The sequence below is a fragment of the Phyllostomus hastatus genome, unplaced genomic scaffold, assembly GCF_019186645.2.
Source record: "Phyllostomus hastatus isolate PE091 unplaced genomic scaffold, TTU_PhHast_1.1 phas_scaffold_28, whole genome shotgun sequence".
Classification (NCBI taxonomy): domain Eukaryota; kingdom Metazoa; phylum Chordata; class Mammalia; order Chiroptera; family Phyllostomidae; genus Phyllostomus; species Phyllostomus hastatus.
The window spans coordinates 833,283-851,600 of record NW_025334022.1 but is presented as its reverse complement, the minus strand read 5'-3'; the positions used below and the strand labels follow the sequence as shown (position 1 = coordinate 851,600).

At 37.9% G+C, this 18,318-nt stretch overlaps 1 protein-coding gene across 1 annotated transcript in view; it reads right to left on the bottom strand.

Moving 5' to 3' along the window:
* Window positions 1–8,699: 8,699 nt before the first annotated feature.
* HTR2C (5-hydroxytryptamine receptor 2C) overlaps window positions 8,700–18,318 on the bottom strand; it is a 264,826-nt gene continuing 255,207 nt past the window's right edge. Inside the window, exon 4 of the mRNA XM_045817631.1 lies at window positions 8,700–9,526. Within this exon, the coding sequence (XP_045673587.1) occupies window positions 8,700–9,526 (827 nt within the window). The remainder of the gene's footprint in view (window positions 9,527–18,318) is intronic.

Here is an 18,318-nt window from a genome sequence, read left to right as displayed (position 1 = left end):
CAATAGTGATGGAAAGAAAACTGGGTTTCAAATCAATGGAAGGGACCAGAAGGAGGAAAGGAACAACCAAACAGAAAAGAATGAATAAACAAGAATTCAAAAAAATGAGGAGAGGCTTAGGAACCTCCAGGATATCTTTATATGTTCCAACATCTGAATTATAGGGGTACCAGAAGGGGAAGAGGAAAAACAACAACTGGAAGACTTATTTGAACAAATAATAAAGGAGAACTTCCCCAATCTGGCAAGGGAAATAGACTTTCAGGAAGTCCAGGAAGCTCAGAGAGTCCCAAGGAGGAACACGCCAAGGCGTATCATAATTACATTAGCCGAGGTAAAAATGAAGGAGAGAATTCTAGAAGCAGCAAGAGATAAGGGGACAGTTACCTACAAAGGAGTTCCCATCAGAATGTCAGCTGATTTCTCAAAAGAGACTTTGCAGGCAAGAAGGGGTTGGAAAGAAGTATTCCAAGTCATGAAAGGCAAGGACCTACATCTAAGATTGCTCTATCCAGCAAAGCTTTCATTTAGAATGGATGGGGAGATAAAGTGCTTCTCAGACAAGGCCAAGTTAAAGGAGTTCATCATCACCAAGCCCTTATTATATGAAATGTTAAAGGGACTTATCTAAGAAAAAGAAGATAAAAAATATGAACAGTAAAAAAAAGACATCAAACTCAGTAACAACCATACCTAAAACAAAAGCAAACTAAGCAAACAAATAGAACAGGAACAGAACCACAGAAATGGAGATCACATGAAGGGTCAGCAACAGGGAAGTGGGAGGAGGAGAGAGGGGGCAAAGGTATAGAGAATAAGTAGCATAGACAATAGGTAGAAAATAGACAGCGGAGGGTAGGAATGGTGTGGGAAATGTAGAAGCTAAAGAACTTATGACATATGGACATGAACTAAAGGGGGGGATGTGGGTGGGAGGGGGTGGGCAGGGTGGAGGGGAGTAAAGGGGGAAAATGGGACAACTGTAATAGCATAATCAATAAAATATATTAAAAAAAGAATACAGATACAGTTTGTGGATTACAGTCTGGCAGGGAAGATAAAATAAGTAGGTAGTTTTCAAAGGGGCTGGCAGAACTCCTGCTGGGATTCTGGGCTGAGATTTGGGGGTTTCATCACTTTAAAAGACTACAGGACCTAAAAGGTTAGTTTTGTTTCCTGCTCATGCCTTCATATTCTAATTTAAGAGCATCCTCCAGCAAGCAGATCTCACAGGATATTGCATATTCTATGTCCCAGACCTGATTACCCTGGGGGCTTGCCGACTTTGGTTTTGACTGTACCGCTCCTGTTATTTCCATAGGCCTGAGTTGAGCAGAGGAGACAAAGGCAGCCAGGAGACTTGGATTTCTTACAACTAAGAACAAAGACTCAGGCTTTGGCAAAGCCAAGGGGTCAGGGGTCAATGTCGATCACCCCTTCATTTCCACAGCCTCCTGAGTCTCTTCCCTGAGGCCTCCACATGATCATGCCTGTCTTAGATAATTCCCCCCTTGGGAAATCTTACCCGTCATTGGCTAACTGATTAAGCATTGGAGGCCAGCATAGAACAGGCAGCGTTCATGCCAGGGAAATAAGTTTTGTCTCCTTAGTGTCTCCTGGTTCGGAGGTCTCTTACTTAGCCTTAGCCATGGGGGGTTACAGCTTCCTGAGACCAAGCAGAGCGGACCCCAACGTTAATTTACAAATTAAACATTTAAATAAGGTTTTAGGTGTTTTTGCTAATAAAATTAAACTTTGCTGTGGCCTGAATGCTTGTTTCCATGCCAAATTTATATGGTGAAATTCTTATGTTCTATGTGATAGCATTAACAAGTGGGCCTTTGGGAGGTGCTTAGACATAAGGGTGGAGCCCTCAGATATGTGATTAGTGCCCTTATAAAAAGGCACCAGAGAATTCCTTGTGTCTTCAACCACATGAGGATCCAGCAATATAAGTAGTCTGTACCCCAAGAGATGCTTTCATCAGAATGCAAACATTCTGACATTATGATCTTGGACTTTCCAGCCTCCAGATCTGTGAGAAATAAATTTCCACCTAGTGTGTGGTATTTTGTTGTAGCAGCCTGAATGGACTAAGACACTATTGAAATATTAATTGTATTTTCTCTTGATGTTAGAGCATCATCAGCAACATAATCTTCATCATCGTAAGTGTTCCAAGTACCACTTTGACCATAAGCTTGAACAAGTAACTTATGAAAGAAGGGTCTTTGTCACTTTTAATCTCATGTTAGTTGCTGTTTGTTCAAACCTTGTCTCTCTCTCCAAGCTGTTATAAGAAGGACTCTTTAATGATGGGGATTCACAGTGGGACTATACCTGGCCATCCTTATTAACTTTAGTGGCAGGAGTGAAGGAATATTAAAAGGTTTATTCTTCTCTTCCACTCATCTACTTCCCTATCCCATTTTGAAATGGTAACATTTGGAAAGATGCACTTTGGTGTGGGTTATGATTTCTGCTCTGGGAAAGCCAATTTTGCCTATGGGACTCTACAAAAGAATCATATGGCACACTGGAAACAACACAGACTTAGAAAGCAGATAGTTCTATCTGCTCTTCCCAGCATTGTGACTTAGGTGAAGACCCATTGCCCACCCCACTCTTGAATCCTCAGTTTCCATAAGAGTAAAGAGGAGATTTTGAATACACCAACATAGCTACATAAAACAAAGCATATTTATACTTCGCACATAGTCAGGTGTCAATAAATATAACACAACTGATAATGTCAAGAGAGTATGTAAGGAGTAGGTCACTTGAAGCTGTTTTAGATGTGAGGTTTTAAGACAGAGAAGTAAACAAGGATCAATCATATTTTTATTTGTGTCTTCCAGTCCAGCTTCTCTGGATAATAACAAAAACAGAATTTTTCAGAATAAAGCAAAAATAATTAGTTCTAGAGCTTGAGCTTAGATATAAGGTTAAAAGTTAAGTTTAGAGTTAACCCTAAGGAGGGTTAAAAGAAGGGGAAAATTGAAGTTAATGATAAGGGTAGAGTTGGAGGTTTGAGTGAAGTTAAAGCTTAGAGACAGGCAAGATAATAGAGATGTTAAAATCTAGAGATAAGAGTTAGGGTTATAATTAATTATAAAATTAATGTCAGGCAAGTGCTGTAAGCAACCTAAGTGCCCATTGGTAAATGACTGGATCAAAAAACTGGTACATTTTCACAATGGAATACTATGCAGCAGAAAGAAAGAAGGAGCTCCTACCCTTCATGGCAGCATGGATGAATCTGGAGAGCATTATGTTAAGTGAAACAAGCCAGGTGGTGAAAGAGAAATACCATATTATCTCACCTGTAAGTGGAACCTAATCAACAAAACAAACAAGCAAGCAAAATACAACCAGAGACATTGAAATAAAGAACAATTTGACAGTAACCAGAGAGGAGCGGGGAGAGGGATAATAGGGGAAAATAGGGAGGCCATCAAGGAACATGCTTAAAGGACACATGGACAAAGCCAAAGGCGGTGGCTTTGAGGGTGGGAGGCAGGGATGGGTGGGGGGGCATAGTGGGGTGAAAATGGAGGCAACTGTACTTGAACAACAATAAAAAATTTAAAAAAATAAAGTTAAGGGCAGAAATAGGATTGCATGTAGAGATAGTTTTAAGACTAAAGGTAAGGATAGAAATAATGTCATAGGTAAGGTGCAAGGATAAAGATAAATTTAGTATTAAACTGAAAATTAGCAGTAGGGTTAAATTTACTGAGAGAAATATGTTCACTAAATTCCCTTCCCTCTGCTACGTGAAAGCATATGTGGAGATGGAGCCTCTATCACCATTTTTTTCCCAGAGTAACTACGGTGAGCAGAGGTTTGCTGGCAACAAAATGTGCATTTGTTTTTGTTAAGCTACTGAGACTTTGGGATTGTTTCTTACTACAGCTTAGCCTAAGCTATCCAGGTGGATTCAGAAATCTAGGAATCCTAGTAAACTGTTGATTGAGAATACCTTTAATAAGCAGAGAACCACATATAAAAACATGGATTTTCTTTCACTTCTATTTCCTTTAATTTTGTCTAGTGTGACAGCCAGCCAGTTTGTTTTGTGTTATTTACATAAGGTGGTAGACTAGGTGGTGAATATTCCCTACTCAATAAATATACTGCTTGTTATGGATGCCATGCTCTCCTGCCAAGATCCAGCCTTTGGAGCTAAAGGATTTTTTCCTCAGGGGCTAGGCTGATTGTGGGCTGATAGCTTTCAGCTATAAGCCCTCTTCTGGAGTTGCCTCTTTGGAAGAGAGTGAACTTGCATAACGTCATACATTTCTCCTGGGGGAAGTAGAAGTACAGATGTCTGGTCCCCCTGCTCCCACTTGGTACAATTCTAAAGGGAAATTCTAGATTCAAAGTTCATGGGAGTCAACTAAGTGTGATATTGATTTTGTTATTCATACCTCTTAATTGTCTTTCTCCTGGTGTTGTAGTCTTTGAGTTCATGCAGAATTAATCAGAAGGGGTGATACTTTGTGGTTGCGTTTAGCTTTGTGAATTTATTTTACAGAATTCAATTTAACTCTCAAAGAAAATGAAGTGAAATGGTACATTTCTCCTCTCAAGATACACATTGAATAAGCCCTTATAACTACATCACGGCCTAACTTCTCCCTCTGCCCAATCCCACTTCTTTCTCTTTCCCTTTGCATATGAATCCCAAGATCACTTCCCAATAAATATCTTGCATGCTTATTTCCATTTCCATCACAAAATTTATATCCTGAGAAACCCAACCTATCTTTTAGAGCTATTTATGTTTATAAATATACTATACATCACATAATATTTGAGAACCACTAAGATGCCACCTACTCCTGTTGGTATTGCCTATAAAAATATCTTTTTAACATATTCTGCTCTGTAGGTGTTATGTTAACATATGTTTAGTGAGAAGATGCAGAGAGAAGTGAGCTACAACCTTGCAGATTGCATTGGCCTAAGTGTAAACTGAGAAACCATGTGTCTCTGCAGTAGGTAGAAACTTCCTGGTTCTTAATAACAGGAAACATTTTTCTCACTTCAGAACATAAAGAACTTCCAATGTTATGGAATCAGTCACTTCAGTCTTCCTCCATCCACCTTCCTTTCCAATAGTTGTAGCCCTCTAATTCTGTACTTTCAGAAATTTCAACCTCTCTCCATTTCATAGCTGTTGGGGAAGGGTAGCCTGTAGCTTCAATAGTACACAATATTTCTGATTGTGGGCAGCAGTGACCCTGTTATTTCAAGTGTCAGTTGAACTTTTATCTTTTCACCCACTCCTAGAAATCAACCTATTCATAGTGGCAAAGAAATGAAGTATTCCTGCTTTCTTCTCAGAAAACTGAAGTCATACTAATATCGCGTATGTTCACCTAGCAGCAAGAGGGTATAAATATTGAAAGAACAATATAATGTATTTTGTCATCCCTGGCTCCAGGTAGAGAGGAACAGAGCAGCTTAGTATGGTGACCTAGATGATTGCAGAGACATCCAAAGCCATTTGGGATAGAGATAATTTAAGGTGATTATGTGACACTGCATTATTGAAGAGCAGGGAATTGCAAGGCCCATTTTGGCAACAGGGAAAGATAATACAATGTCCATAGATATTGATGCTCAATATATATCTGTTGAATGTACAGTGGCCACTAATTATTTGGGTTAAAACTATCAAGAAGATAGACATGGCCCTTTCTGTTCTTGAGGAGCTTGGAGACTGGTAGGAATAAGATAGTAATGATACTTACAGCAGGGAGAGCAAGTGAGCCATCTCAGTTTCCTGCTCAGGTTAAGTAAGGTAGGATAACTTGGAAGTGCAGTTATTCTGCTCATGAGTAACCACTAATGCTCTTAATATTGTTTTTGTTGTTTATACCTCTTAATTGTCTTTTCTCTGGTGTTGCAGCCTTTGAGTACATGCAGAATTAATCAGAAGAGTGACAATTTCTTGTAGTGTTTATAAACTTATTTTAAAAGAAAATGAAGTGTTATATTTTCCCCTCAAACTATGCAGGGGAAAAACACATGACATATCAGACAACATTTAACAAATTTAATAAATTAATAGGAAGTATTACAAAAACCTGGAGTGAATAACATACAGGAACCAGGAATAAGACAATACTTTGCCACCACTCTCAAAAAGTACCATATAACAAAGGAGAAATTTCACAGGAAATGAAATAAGGCAGTCTGTTGCATGTTTCTTAAACAGATGTACATATATAATAGTTCATCAAAATGATAGGTTTGACAGTAAATTCACCACATGGCATTTATAACATGGAATTTTAAAACATTTATAAAAGTTTATAGATTTAACATTGAGCTGCAAGATTTATATCCAAATGAATATATTTGTTTCATACCAAACTGCACAAAACTTATAAATAGCACACAATTTGAGGATAATTATTGTGGTGGGTACCATTAAGTACTACTACTTGATGAAATAAGAATTATTAACAAATGTGTTATAAGCTATTACCATTCAATTTATTGCTAGCACTTTTGAAAATTGTGGTTTATATTTTATTTCTCTGTAAAACATGTGCTATGAGCTTGCCCTGATAGTTAAGAAATCAGATGTTTCCAGTTTTCTCTAATACAATACTTCAGATCTGAATGTGTGGTCTTTCTAAGAACTGCTGGAGGATTTTCTTCAGTCCTTTTGGTATCACCTACGCTGTCCTACATTAATACAGATTGGTAGATTCATGCAATATGCATGACATACATGCAGAACACCATCCGTACATGCAGAACTCATGCTCGATACATACTGTGTTTCTTCAGACATTTTAGTTTCAATAAGAATTAGATCATCTCATTCAACTTCATATAGTTGTTTTAACATGCAGTTTGACAAAGCTAACAGGCAGGTAGGCTTTACTTTCATGTTATATTTGGGCATGCTCAAGCAATTGACTGACATTTTGGCAGTGTTGCAAAGCAAGTAGAGACTGTATGAGTTTCCTCAAGTACAGAAGCTCTCCCACTGCCCCTTGTGGCAGACTGTTGGATTTCCTATGCTGTGTGTTGAGGACACAGATCAGGGGTTTTAGAAATTCAGATTCTGCCTCCGTAAGTTTCAGGATATTGAGAGGCACACTCTAAGGTGTGTAAATAACTGTCAAGCATAAGAAATAGCATCATGAATTCTTTAGAAATTGATCCACAATTGTGTGAGATGGACACATTTGGAAATACAATTACTGGAAACACTCGTACACTGTACACAGCATAGATTTGATGGTCTGACATTAGCAATGTTTGAAAACCTTTCATGGTTAACAAGCTAGTAAACTGGGACTGAATTCTTAGAGAGCAGCAGGGCCATGAATAAAACGATGGCCAACACTGATTGTAATACAACACTATATTTTGACAAAGGTTTAAACTTCTGGTACATAATTGCAGTACAATGAAGAGCTTGCCACTTTCACAAATTAGCTGCAGCCTTTTCCTGGAATAGAGTTTGGAAGGAACTGAAAGTGAGGAAAATTTTGTTTAAAACTCAAATGGAAACTCTGTATTTCTTTTATTCATAGAGTTCAGTAAAATTTTCTTTTTAATTACTTTTTTTTTCTACATTCTAAGGGCCTAATTCTGTAGTCCTTAATCAAGTAAAACTTTCAAGGTTTTGACTGTCTATGCTTCAAATGCAAGTTTTACTAAAAAAAAGGACAACAAAATTAGGTCCTATAGATAGTGGTACCATAATTTTAAAAATATTTTAATAAGGCTCAAAATGTTAACTTCACTTTGTGTAAAGCACACGAATTTCCAGATCCTGAGACCAAAATCCAATTGATATTAATTCTGGATTGGGAAATAAAATCTGGGATCTCATTTCCAAGTTTAATTATGGATTGGGTATTTAGTACAGACCAGAATGAAAACACTAATTTCAATTTGCTTGTCATTATAATCAGAATTTGAACATTATCCTTAAGAAGTGAAAAGTTATTGGTGGATATATATACTATCATCCTTCCACTTCTGTAGTCTAGGTTAACCAGCTGCTTATGTTAAAATACCACTACGTTTGGGGACAGACACTGCAGTAAAATACCAACACAACTCTCTGACAATGTCAAATTGTGTCCCATATGTGACAATAAAGTGAAGTTCTGCCTATGACTCACTAATGATGTGATAGAGTATAGGAAGGCAGAAACTATCTCACTGTCTTTATGTGTGTAGATGAGCACAACACAGCAAGAATTTAAAGTATATATTTACTGTTAACCCTGAAAATATAACACTAATTTTTTAATTTTTGGTGCAGTTAAAATATAACCACTGTCACATGCTTCATTCTGGTCTCCTGCAAATGCCACCTGAGATGAACATTTCCTTATTCACAAAAGAGTGAAAAAGAGAGAGGGGGGATGAAAGAGAGAGAAAAGGAGGAAGGGATGAAGGGAGGAAGGGAAAGAAAACAATCAACATTTTACACATCAAAGAATCAAAACAAGTTACTCTCCATCTATTATAAACAGTAAATATAGAACCCTAAATCTCACTATCATATACATGATTATAAAGTACAGGATTGCAAAGCTATATATAAAAACATTATTTTCAGACAGCAATATTTACATTAGTTAGGACTGACAGAAGAATTATGGAACATTTTCATACATTTCTAGAATTACTGTAGGAAAAGACTGCGCTTCATTTTCTTACACACTACTAATCCTTTCACTAACCACATTGGAGAAATTAACTGGTAGCTCCAAATTCTCAACTTGAATCTCTACCCCTGGCTCATTGCCATTAGCTTTCTTTACCACTGGTTCATTGGTATGCCGGTAAATATTAACATTGAGCTCTCTCCCAGACAAAGCAGTGGCGGAGACTCTCGGGATTTGCCTGAGAGGAGGCTTTTTTTCCGCCTTATAATTGCAGTGCAGATAGTTGGCGAAAGCCCTTTGGTAAACTTTGTTGAACAGGGTGTACACCAGAGGATTAATTCCTGAACAAATATAGCCAATCCAAACAAACACATTCAGAAGCTTTTCCATGAGCTCTTGATTACAGTCCTTCTCACAAAGGACTGACAGAATATTAGTAATAAAAAAAGGACACCACATGATCAGAAACACAAAGAAAACAATGCCAAGGACTTTAGACGCTTTCCGTTCATTGTTGATAGCTTGCATAGTCCCCTTAGGACGTTTTTCTTTCTTCTTTCTTTGACGCACTTTCAAATCTTGGTTAGGGTTTGCAGCGTTATCTTCATCAATAATATTCATCTTGCAGCACTTCAGGAAATCCAGGCTTATTCCTGGCAGTTCCTCCGTGTGGCCACGGAGTAGCATTAGAGCTTGTCTGTGAAGAACGTAAATCGTCATGCAGTAGGTAATCACCATGATCGTCAGCGGTATGCAGAAAGCTATGAAAGACCCAATAAGAACAAAATTTGGGTCATTCAGCACACAGGTGGTGTTGTGGACGAACACTTTGTCTTCATCTCTCAGTCCAATCACTGGTATAGGAACTGATACACCTGAAGGAACAGCAAGAGCAGAAAAGGTAGGACATTGTTATAGCATATTGAAGGATTGAACAGATTTGTGCAATGGCATGTATTCAATTGCATTTTGGGGAAGAAAATTTAGAGTTGATGTTTGTTGAAAGCTATTCACAGTATAAAAGAAGACTTACATGAAAGAATAAAAATATGATATCAGAAAATGAAAGTTCTTTTTTTATGTTAAGAATACTTTCTCTGCATATTCATGTAGAAGGCTTGGAATTATCATTATTGAGGTTAACTACTAAAGATAAGGTTTGTGTAAGACTAGATTGTGCCTGTTTGTTTTATTTCCAGTTCTTAAAACTGTTCTGGCTCAGAGAAGGTACTCAATAAATATTTCTTGAATGAATGAAAACATTTACATCTGTACTCAATAAAATTAAAAATTCAATTAATTCTATTTTACCCTATCATCTTCCAAATGCAATAAAATGATATGTATATAACCTATAAGAGTAATAAAAGCATATCAGGGTTGGTTGGGCTGAACTTGAGATGAGTTTTTAGCTGACAATATGCATTTACACACACACCCTTTCCCAAGGAAAGGAGTCAAGAAAATGAAAGTTTGTGTGTCAGTCCTTCGGAGACAGGGCCTGAGAACTCTGGAGTTATTGGGAATAGAGAGGACAGTGTGACCCCCAAACATGTTACAGGGACTATATGAGACCATTACTCAAAAACATTGTGTAAGTAAAAATTGAAAAAACTCTCTGTTTAGCAAGATTTTTAATGAGACTCTGGGCATAGGCAATGTTGTTTTAAAGTCAAGAGACAGAGTAAAATGCAAAGTTGGAAGACACACAATCCTCCCATTTTTGTGTGAAATTTGAAAGATTTTTTAAAGAATACTGAGAAGTAGTATTTTGGATAAGCACATCCAATGATAAATAGGCTACCAAGCAGAAAATGTGTGAGGTGAAGGTGATCTTATACCCAAAAATAAGAAAGGTGGAAATTTTCAGAAATCACTACAGTAGATCTTTATTAAAATTTATTTTATTTTATTTTAATTATTGTTCAAGTATAATTTTCTATTCTTTACTCCCATCCCAGCCCACCCACCAAGCCCTCCCCACCTCCCTCCCATTTCCATCCCCCCCCAATTTTTGTCCATGTGTCCTTTATACTTGTTCCTATAAACCCTTCCCCTTCTCCCCTGAAATTCCCTCCCCTCTCCCCTATGAACACTGTCAGCCTATTCTCTATTTCAGTGTCTTTGGTTATATTTTGCTTGTTTGTTTGTTTTGTTGTTTAGGTTCTTGTTAAAGGTGAGATCATATGGTATTTGTCTATCACCACCTGGCTTATTTCGCTTAGCATAATACTTTCCAGTTCCATCCACGCAGTCTTAAAGGGTAGGAGCCCCTTCTTTCTTAACTGCTGCACAGAATTCCATTGTGTAAATGCACCATAGTTTTCTGATCTATTCATTTACTGATGGGCACCTAGGCTGCTTCCAACACTTGGCTATTGTAAATTGGGCTGCTATGAAAATTGGGGTGCATAGGGTCTTTTGGATTGGTTTCTCAGAGTTCTTAGGATATAATCCTAGCAGTGGAATGGCTGGGTCAAAAGACAGATCCATTTTTAGTTTTCTGAAGAAATTCCATACTGTTTTCCATAGTGGTTGTACTAATCTGCAATCCCACCAACAGTGCACTAGGGTCCCCTTTCCTCCACAACCTTTCCAACACTTGTTATTTGTTGCTTTGTTTATGATGGCCATTCTGACCATTGTAATGTGGTATATCATTGTAGTTTTAAATTACATCTCTCTGATAGCTAGCGATATTGAGCATCTTTTCATGTGTCTCTGGATCCTCCGTATGTCCTCCTTGGAGAAGTGTCTGTTCAAGTCCCTTGCCGATTTTTTAATTGGGTTGCTTGTCTTCTTAGAGTGGAGTTATGTGAGTTCTTTGTATATTTTAGAGATTAAACCCTTGTCTGAGGTATCATTGGAAAATATGTTTTCCCATACAGTTGGTTCTCTTTTTATTTTCATACTGTTTTCTTTAGCTGTGCAGAAGCTTTTTATTTTGATGAGATCCCATTTGTTTATTCTTACCTTTATGTCCCTTGCTCTAGGGGACATATCAGTAAAAATACTGCTGCATGAAATATCTGAGATTTTCCTGCATATGTTCTCCTCTAGGACCTTAACGTTGTTGTGGCTTATATTTAAATCTTTTATCCACCTTGAATTTACTTTTGTGTATGGTGTAAGTTGGTGCTTGAGTTTCTTTTTTTTTTTTTTTGCATGTAGTTGTCCAGTTCTCACAACATCATTTGTTGAAGAGGCTATTTTTACTCCATTTTATTTTGCTGCCCCCTTTGTCAAATATTAATCGACTGTAGTGACTTGGGTCTATTTCTGGGCTCTCTGTTCTGTTCCATTTATCTATCTGTCTGTTTTTATTCCAGTACCAGGCTGTTTTGATGACAGTGGCCTTGTAATACAGTTTATTATCAAGTATTGAGATCCCTCCTACTTTGCTCTTCTTTCTCAAAATTGTAGCAGCTCTTTTAGGTGGTTTATGGTTCCATATAAATTTTTGAAGTGTTTATTCTATGTCAGTGAAATATGCCAGTGTAACTTTAATAAGTATTGCATTGAATCTGTAAATTACTTTGGGTAGTATGGACATTCTGAGGATGTTAATTCTTCCAATCCATGAACACGGTGTCTGTTTCCATTTGTTTCTGTCTTCCTTGATTTCTTTCTTCAGTGTTGTGTAGTTTTCTGCATACAGTTTTTTTATCTCCTTGGTTAGGTTTATTCCTAGGTATTTTATTTTTCTTTTTGCTATACTGAATGGGATTTTTTTTTCTTGATTTCTGCTTCTGCTGTTTCATTGTTGGTATACAAAAATGCCTCTGATTTCTGGACATTGACCTTGTATTCCCCTGTTTTGCCAAATTCATTTATTAAGTCAAGTAATTTTTCGGTGGAGTCTATAGGATTTTCTATGTACACCATCATGTCATCTGCAAACAATGACAGTTTTGTTTCATCTTTTCCGATTTGTATGCCTTTAATTTTCTTTTCTTGTCTGATTGCTGTGGATAAAACTTCCAATACTATATTGAATAGAAGTGGTGAAATTGGAAAACCTTGTCTTGTTTCTGATCTTAGTGGAAAAGATTTTACATTTGGCCATTGAGTATGATGTTGGGTGTAAGTCTCTCATATATGGCCTTTATTATGTTGAGGAATGCTCCCTCTATTCCCACTTTGCTGAATGTTTTTATCATAAATGGGTGCTGTACCTTATCAAATGCTTCTTCTGCATCTATCAATATGATCATGTGATTTTTGTCTTTGCTTTTGTTTATGCGATTTATTACCTTTATCGATTTGCAAATATTGTACCATCCTTGCATCCCTGAATTGAATCCCCCTTGGTCATTGTGTACGATCTTTTAAATGTATTGTTGGATGTGGTTTGACAATATTTTGTTTATGATTTTAGCGTCCATGCTCATCAGTGATATTGGCCTGAAGTTTTCTTTCTTTGTTCTGTCTTTATTTGGTTTTGGAATTAGCATGATACTGCCTTCATAAAGAAGAGTTTGGGAGTCTTCGTTATTCTCAATTTTTTGGAATAGTCTGTAAAGGATAGGGATTAGCTCTTCCTTAAATGCTTTGTAGAATTTTCCTGTGAAACCATTTGGTCCAGGGCTTTTGTGTGTTGGGTGTTTTTTATTACTGCTTCAATTTCACTTGTTGTTATTGGTTTGTTTAGGCCCTCTGCTTCTTCTTTATTGAGTTTGGGAGATCATATTTTTCTACATATTTGTCCATTTCACCTAGATTTTCAAATTTCTTGGCATATAATTCTTCATAGTAATTTCTTACAATCTTTTGTATTTCTGTGGTATCAGTTATAATCTCTCCTTTTTCATTTCTGATTGTGTTCATTTGGGTCTTCTCTCTTTTTTTTCTTGATGAGCCTGCTTAAATGCTTGTCAATTTTGTTTATCTTTTCAAAGAACCAGCTCCTGGATTCATTGATTCTTATAATTGTGCTTTTAGTCTCTATGTCATTTAATTCTGCTCTGATCTTAGTTATTTCCTTCCTTCTACTTGCTCTGGGCTGTCTTTTTTGTTGTTCCTTGAGTTCTTGTAGACATAGGGTTAGGTTCTTTGTCTGAAATATTTCTATGTTTTTTTAGGTAGGCCTGTGTCACTATGAACTTCCCTCTCAGGACTGCCTTTGCTGTGTCCCATAAGTTTTGGGTTGTTGTGAGTTTTTTTTCATTTGTTTCCAGAAACTTTGTCATTTATTCCCTAATTTCAATCTTGACCCATTCATTGTTTAATAGCATGCTATTTAATCTCCCTGATTTTGAGTGTTTTGGTTTTTTTTTCCTTGGGGTTGTTTTCTAGTTTTAGTACCTTGTGATCCAAGAAAATGCTTGGTATGATTTCAATTTTCTTGTTTTTTTTTTGAAGCTTGTTTTGAGTCCTATCATGTGGTCTATCTTTGAAAATGTTCCATGTGCATTTGAAATGTATGTATATTTAGCTTCTTTGAGATGAAGGGTTCTATATGTATCAGTGAAGTCCATTTCATCTAGGGCATTGTTCAATGCCACAATATCTTTGTTGATATTTTGTTTGGTAGATCTGTCCATTTTTGACAGTGGGGTGTTAAAATTCCCCACTACAATTGTGTTGTTCTCAATATCTTTATTGAAGTCCTCCATGATTTTCTGTATGTATTTTGGTTATCTTATGTTGGGTGCATATATATTTACATGTTTATGTCTTCCTGGTGGATTCTTCCCTTGAGTGTTATGAAAGGACCTTCTGGGTCTTTCTTTATGTCCTTTTTTGGAAGTCTATTTTGTTTGGTATGAGTATTGCTACCCCATTTTTTTTTCTGTCCATTTGCTTGGAAAATTTGTTTCCAGCCCTTTACTTTCAGCCTGTGCAGGTCTTTTATCCTGAGTTGGGTCTCTTGTAGGCAGCATATGTGTGGGTCATGCTGTCTTATCCATTCAGCTGTTCTATGCCTTTTGATTGGAGCATTTAATCCATTTACCTTTAAGGTTATTATTGATAGGTACTTATTCTTTGCCATTTACATACTTGTGTTCCTCTCTCTCTCTCTCTATTTTACTTTCTTTCCTTAAAGCATTCTGTTTAGCATCTCTTGCAGAGCTGGTTTGATGGAGGTGTATTCTTTTAGACTTCTTTTGTCTGGGAAGTCCCTTATTCAGCCTTCCATCTTGATTGAGAGCCTTGCTGGGTAAGTTAACCTTGGTTGCAGTCCTCTGGTTCTCATTACTTGGAGTATTTCTTGCCATTCTCTTCTGGCTTGGAATGTTTTCATTGAGAAGTGAGCTGCTAACCTTATTGGGCCCATTTGTGTGTTACTTCCTGTTTCTCCCTTGCTGCCTTTAAGATTCTCTCTTTGTCTTGACATTTTGCCATTTTAATATGATGTGTCTTGAGGTGGGCCTTTTTGGGTTCCTTTTGATTGCGACTCTCTGTCTTTCCTGGATTTGTGTGACTTTTTCTCTCATCAAATTAGGAAAGTTTTCCATCACTACTTTTCAAATAGGTTTTCTATCCCTTGCTCTTCTTCTTCTCCTTCTGATATCCCCATTATACAGATATTATTACATTTCATATTGTCTTGCATTTCTGTTAATCCCTCTTCATTCTTTCTAAGCCTCTTTTCCTTTCCTTGCTCTTTCTGTGTGTTTTTTATATTTTGTCCTCCAATTGCTGATGCAATCTTCTACTTCATTGAACCTGCTTTTGATTCATTCTATTGTGTTTTTCAGTTCAGAAATTCTATTCTTCATTTCCTCTTGGCCCTTGTTCATAGTTTCTATTTCTTTTTATGTTGGTATAGTTTGCAGTTAGTTCATTGTAGCTTCCCTGTAGTTTCAGGTAGCTCATTGTATGCTCGGTGAGCTTCCTGACAATCATTGCTTTGAACTCAATATCTGATAGTTGAATTGCCTCTATTTCGTTTAGCATTCTTTCTGAGGCTTCCTCCTTTCCCTTCATTTGGGGATTGTTTCTTTGTCTTCCCATTGTTTGTGAGATTCTTCTTGTTAGCCCCAGCTTCTTAAATTGATCTGTTCTGGCTCCCTGGGTTTATGGTGTGAACTTCTGTGGTAGAATACCTGTGAGATTCAGTGGTGCAGTCTCCTTCCGGTATCCTGGTGTTCCCAGCTTCCCCCTACTCTTTTTTTGTGATCAGTTGGAGGGGTAAGGCAAAGTGTTTTAAGACAGCGAGAGTATTCTATGATATTTACAGTAGCAGCCAGTAGAGAAGAGATAGGAGATCCTTTGGCTATCTATAGTATTTACCACAATCTTCCACCCAACTAGTCACTATTTAGAAAGGATGGAAAGAAGATAAGACTCTTGTTAGTGAGGGATGGATTGTAAGTTGGATCTAGAAAGCAGTGAGGTTGTGGGAGTTCAGATTCTGAGGTAAGATGAGAGTAAAGGTTAGTAAATAGTTGCAGTGTGTGAGAGAATAGAGTTAACCACTACAGTAACAGAGTTCAGGAAACTGTGAAGTGAGCTAAGATCTGGGAAGGGTGTTTTGAAGTATTTACAATTGTATGGAACAGCCATTATTTACAGTAATATTAGAGCAACAATCATATGACAGAATCTATATGATCTGGACAACAAGAATATGGAGTATAGGACCTTGAGTTGTGTGCTAAAGGAACACAAGTGACGTGAAGGACAGTAAATTAGCAATACACTATGTCAGAGAGAACAGAGGAAACCTGTCAAATGATATAATATAACCAGCCAAGCAATGAAGTTTATACAGAAAGAAGAGGAGTACAAAAATACTATTAACATAAAAGATGTAGGAATAATAAAAAAATAATAATACAAATATGCAATAATTTGCAGGTTCTCTGTAATAGCAAAGTGAATTTTGTCCCACTGTCTCAACTGTTGGGATGCCCCCTCTTTGCGTCCAACTCTGGTCTTTTCACAGTCCCAGGTATTTTTTTCTTTTTTGTCTCACTTGTGGGTATTCAAAGAAAAGGTAGAAGAAGGGAGGAGGAAGAGATTAAATTGGAAATCAATGAAGAAGGAAAGTGAGGAAGAAGGTATTGAAAGATAAAACAATAAAAAATAAAAAAATTTCTAAAAACAAAACAACAACAACAACAACTACCACCATCACCTCTTGCTGGTTTCAAACTGGACAAACCGCAAACCAGTTTTTGCAGTCTCCTGGCTAAGGGGTGATTGGTATGGCTTTTCTCCCTTCCCATTCTGCACTCAGCCAGTCTTGCACCCACTCTCCCCAGAGCTAGTCTGATGCCTCTCCCCAAGCCTTGGATGTTGGACTCAGGTCTTCCTGAGAGTGCTCTTTCCCCGGGGTTACTGCTGTGAACTGGGGTGCAGCACACACTCGTTAGGTCAGGCTGTCTCAGTGCTGTGGGCTTGGGCGCACACCCTTCCTAATGGTATGGGCATTGCAGAGCCTTCTGTGCAAACTTTCCCGCCACCTCAGGATCATTGCCCTGCTGGTTGGGGTGAAGGCCAAGAGGCTGATGCTAGAGTATTCACCAAACAGTTTTTATTTTTGAGAAATTGTTCCTACTCAAGTCTGCAGCTCTGGTTCCGTACAGCCCAATTCTCCAGCCAGACCAGTGATTATCCGGGCCAGTGCTTGTCACTGCGGGGCTCTCAACTCTCCTAAGCTGGCATCCACAGACTTTGCGGGTGATCCCCTCTCTGCCACTTCAAGCAACCAGGTTTCTCCCAGTTCTGTTTAAACCTTGATTGGCCAGGGAGGGAGAGAGCAGTTGACCCGGCTCTCTCCCAAGGACTCTGTGGCAGGCCCGATGGTGGGTGCTAGGCCTGGGGCTGCAGCCACCCTGCTTCCCGAGCTGGTCCCTGAAACCTTATTGGCCTCAAGTACTCTCCTTACCGTCTGGTTTTTCAGTGTCCACTACAATTTTTGGTCTCTTATTTTCATATGCTGGGATACTGTTTGCTGTTTGCTCTGTTCCTCTGTAGATCAGCTAGGTTTTCCTCCTGTGTTTAGAAGGAAGTGGAATCTGCTCCCTCCTTCCCCATCGCCATCTTCCTCTCTCTTACAGTAGATCTTGAAGAGGTCTTGCATCAATAAGTAGAGATAACTTGAAAGTGAAATTCAAATCTCAATGTTACTTTATTCTCTTTTGTGTCCACAGGAAGTTGAAGCTTGGGAAAAATCAGATTGCTTTTTAAGGATTCTATCAGAGATTATTATTAGGAATCCTGGCCTGGCAGAAATCTACACTATGAACTGTGAGAAGAGCTAGAAGCAAAATATAGCAAAAGACACTGAAATAGAGAACAGGCTGACAGTGACCAGAGGGGAGAGGGGAGGGAATTTCAGGGGAGAATAGAAAAGGTTTATAGGAACAAATATAAAGGACACATGAACAAAAACTAGGGGGGTGGAAATGGGAGGGAGGTGGGGACGGATGGGTGGGTGGGTGGGCTGGGATGGGAGTAAAGGGCAGAAAACTGTACTTGAAAAATGATTAAAATAAAATTAAAAAAATACCCCCCCCACCAAAATAAAAAGAAGTGCACTCTCAGAGATCATTGCTGGCTTTTGAACACAGAGGGAACAAATCAGAAACTGAGAGTCCCTACAGTTTGTCTCAATATACTTTCTCAGGTATAAAGTGACTGGATGATCAAGAGAGAAAAAGTGGTCAATATTTTTTGTGTGTGTGAGAGCTCTCTCAGGATGTTTGGAAAGTGATAT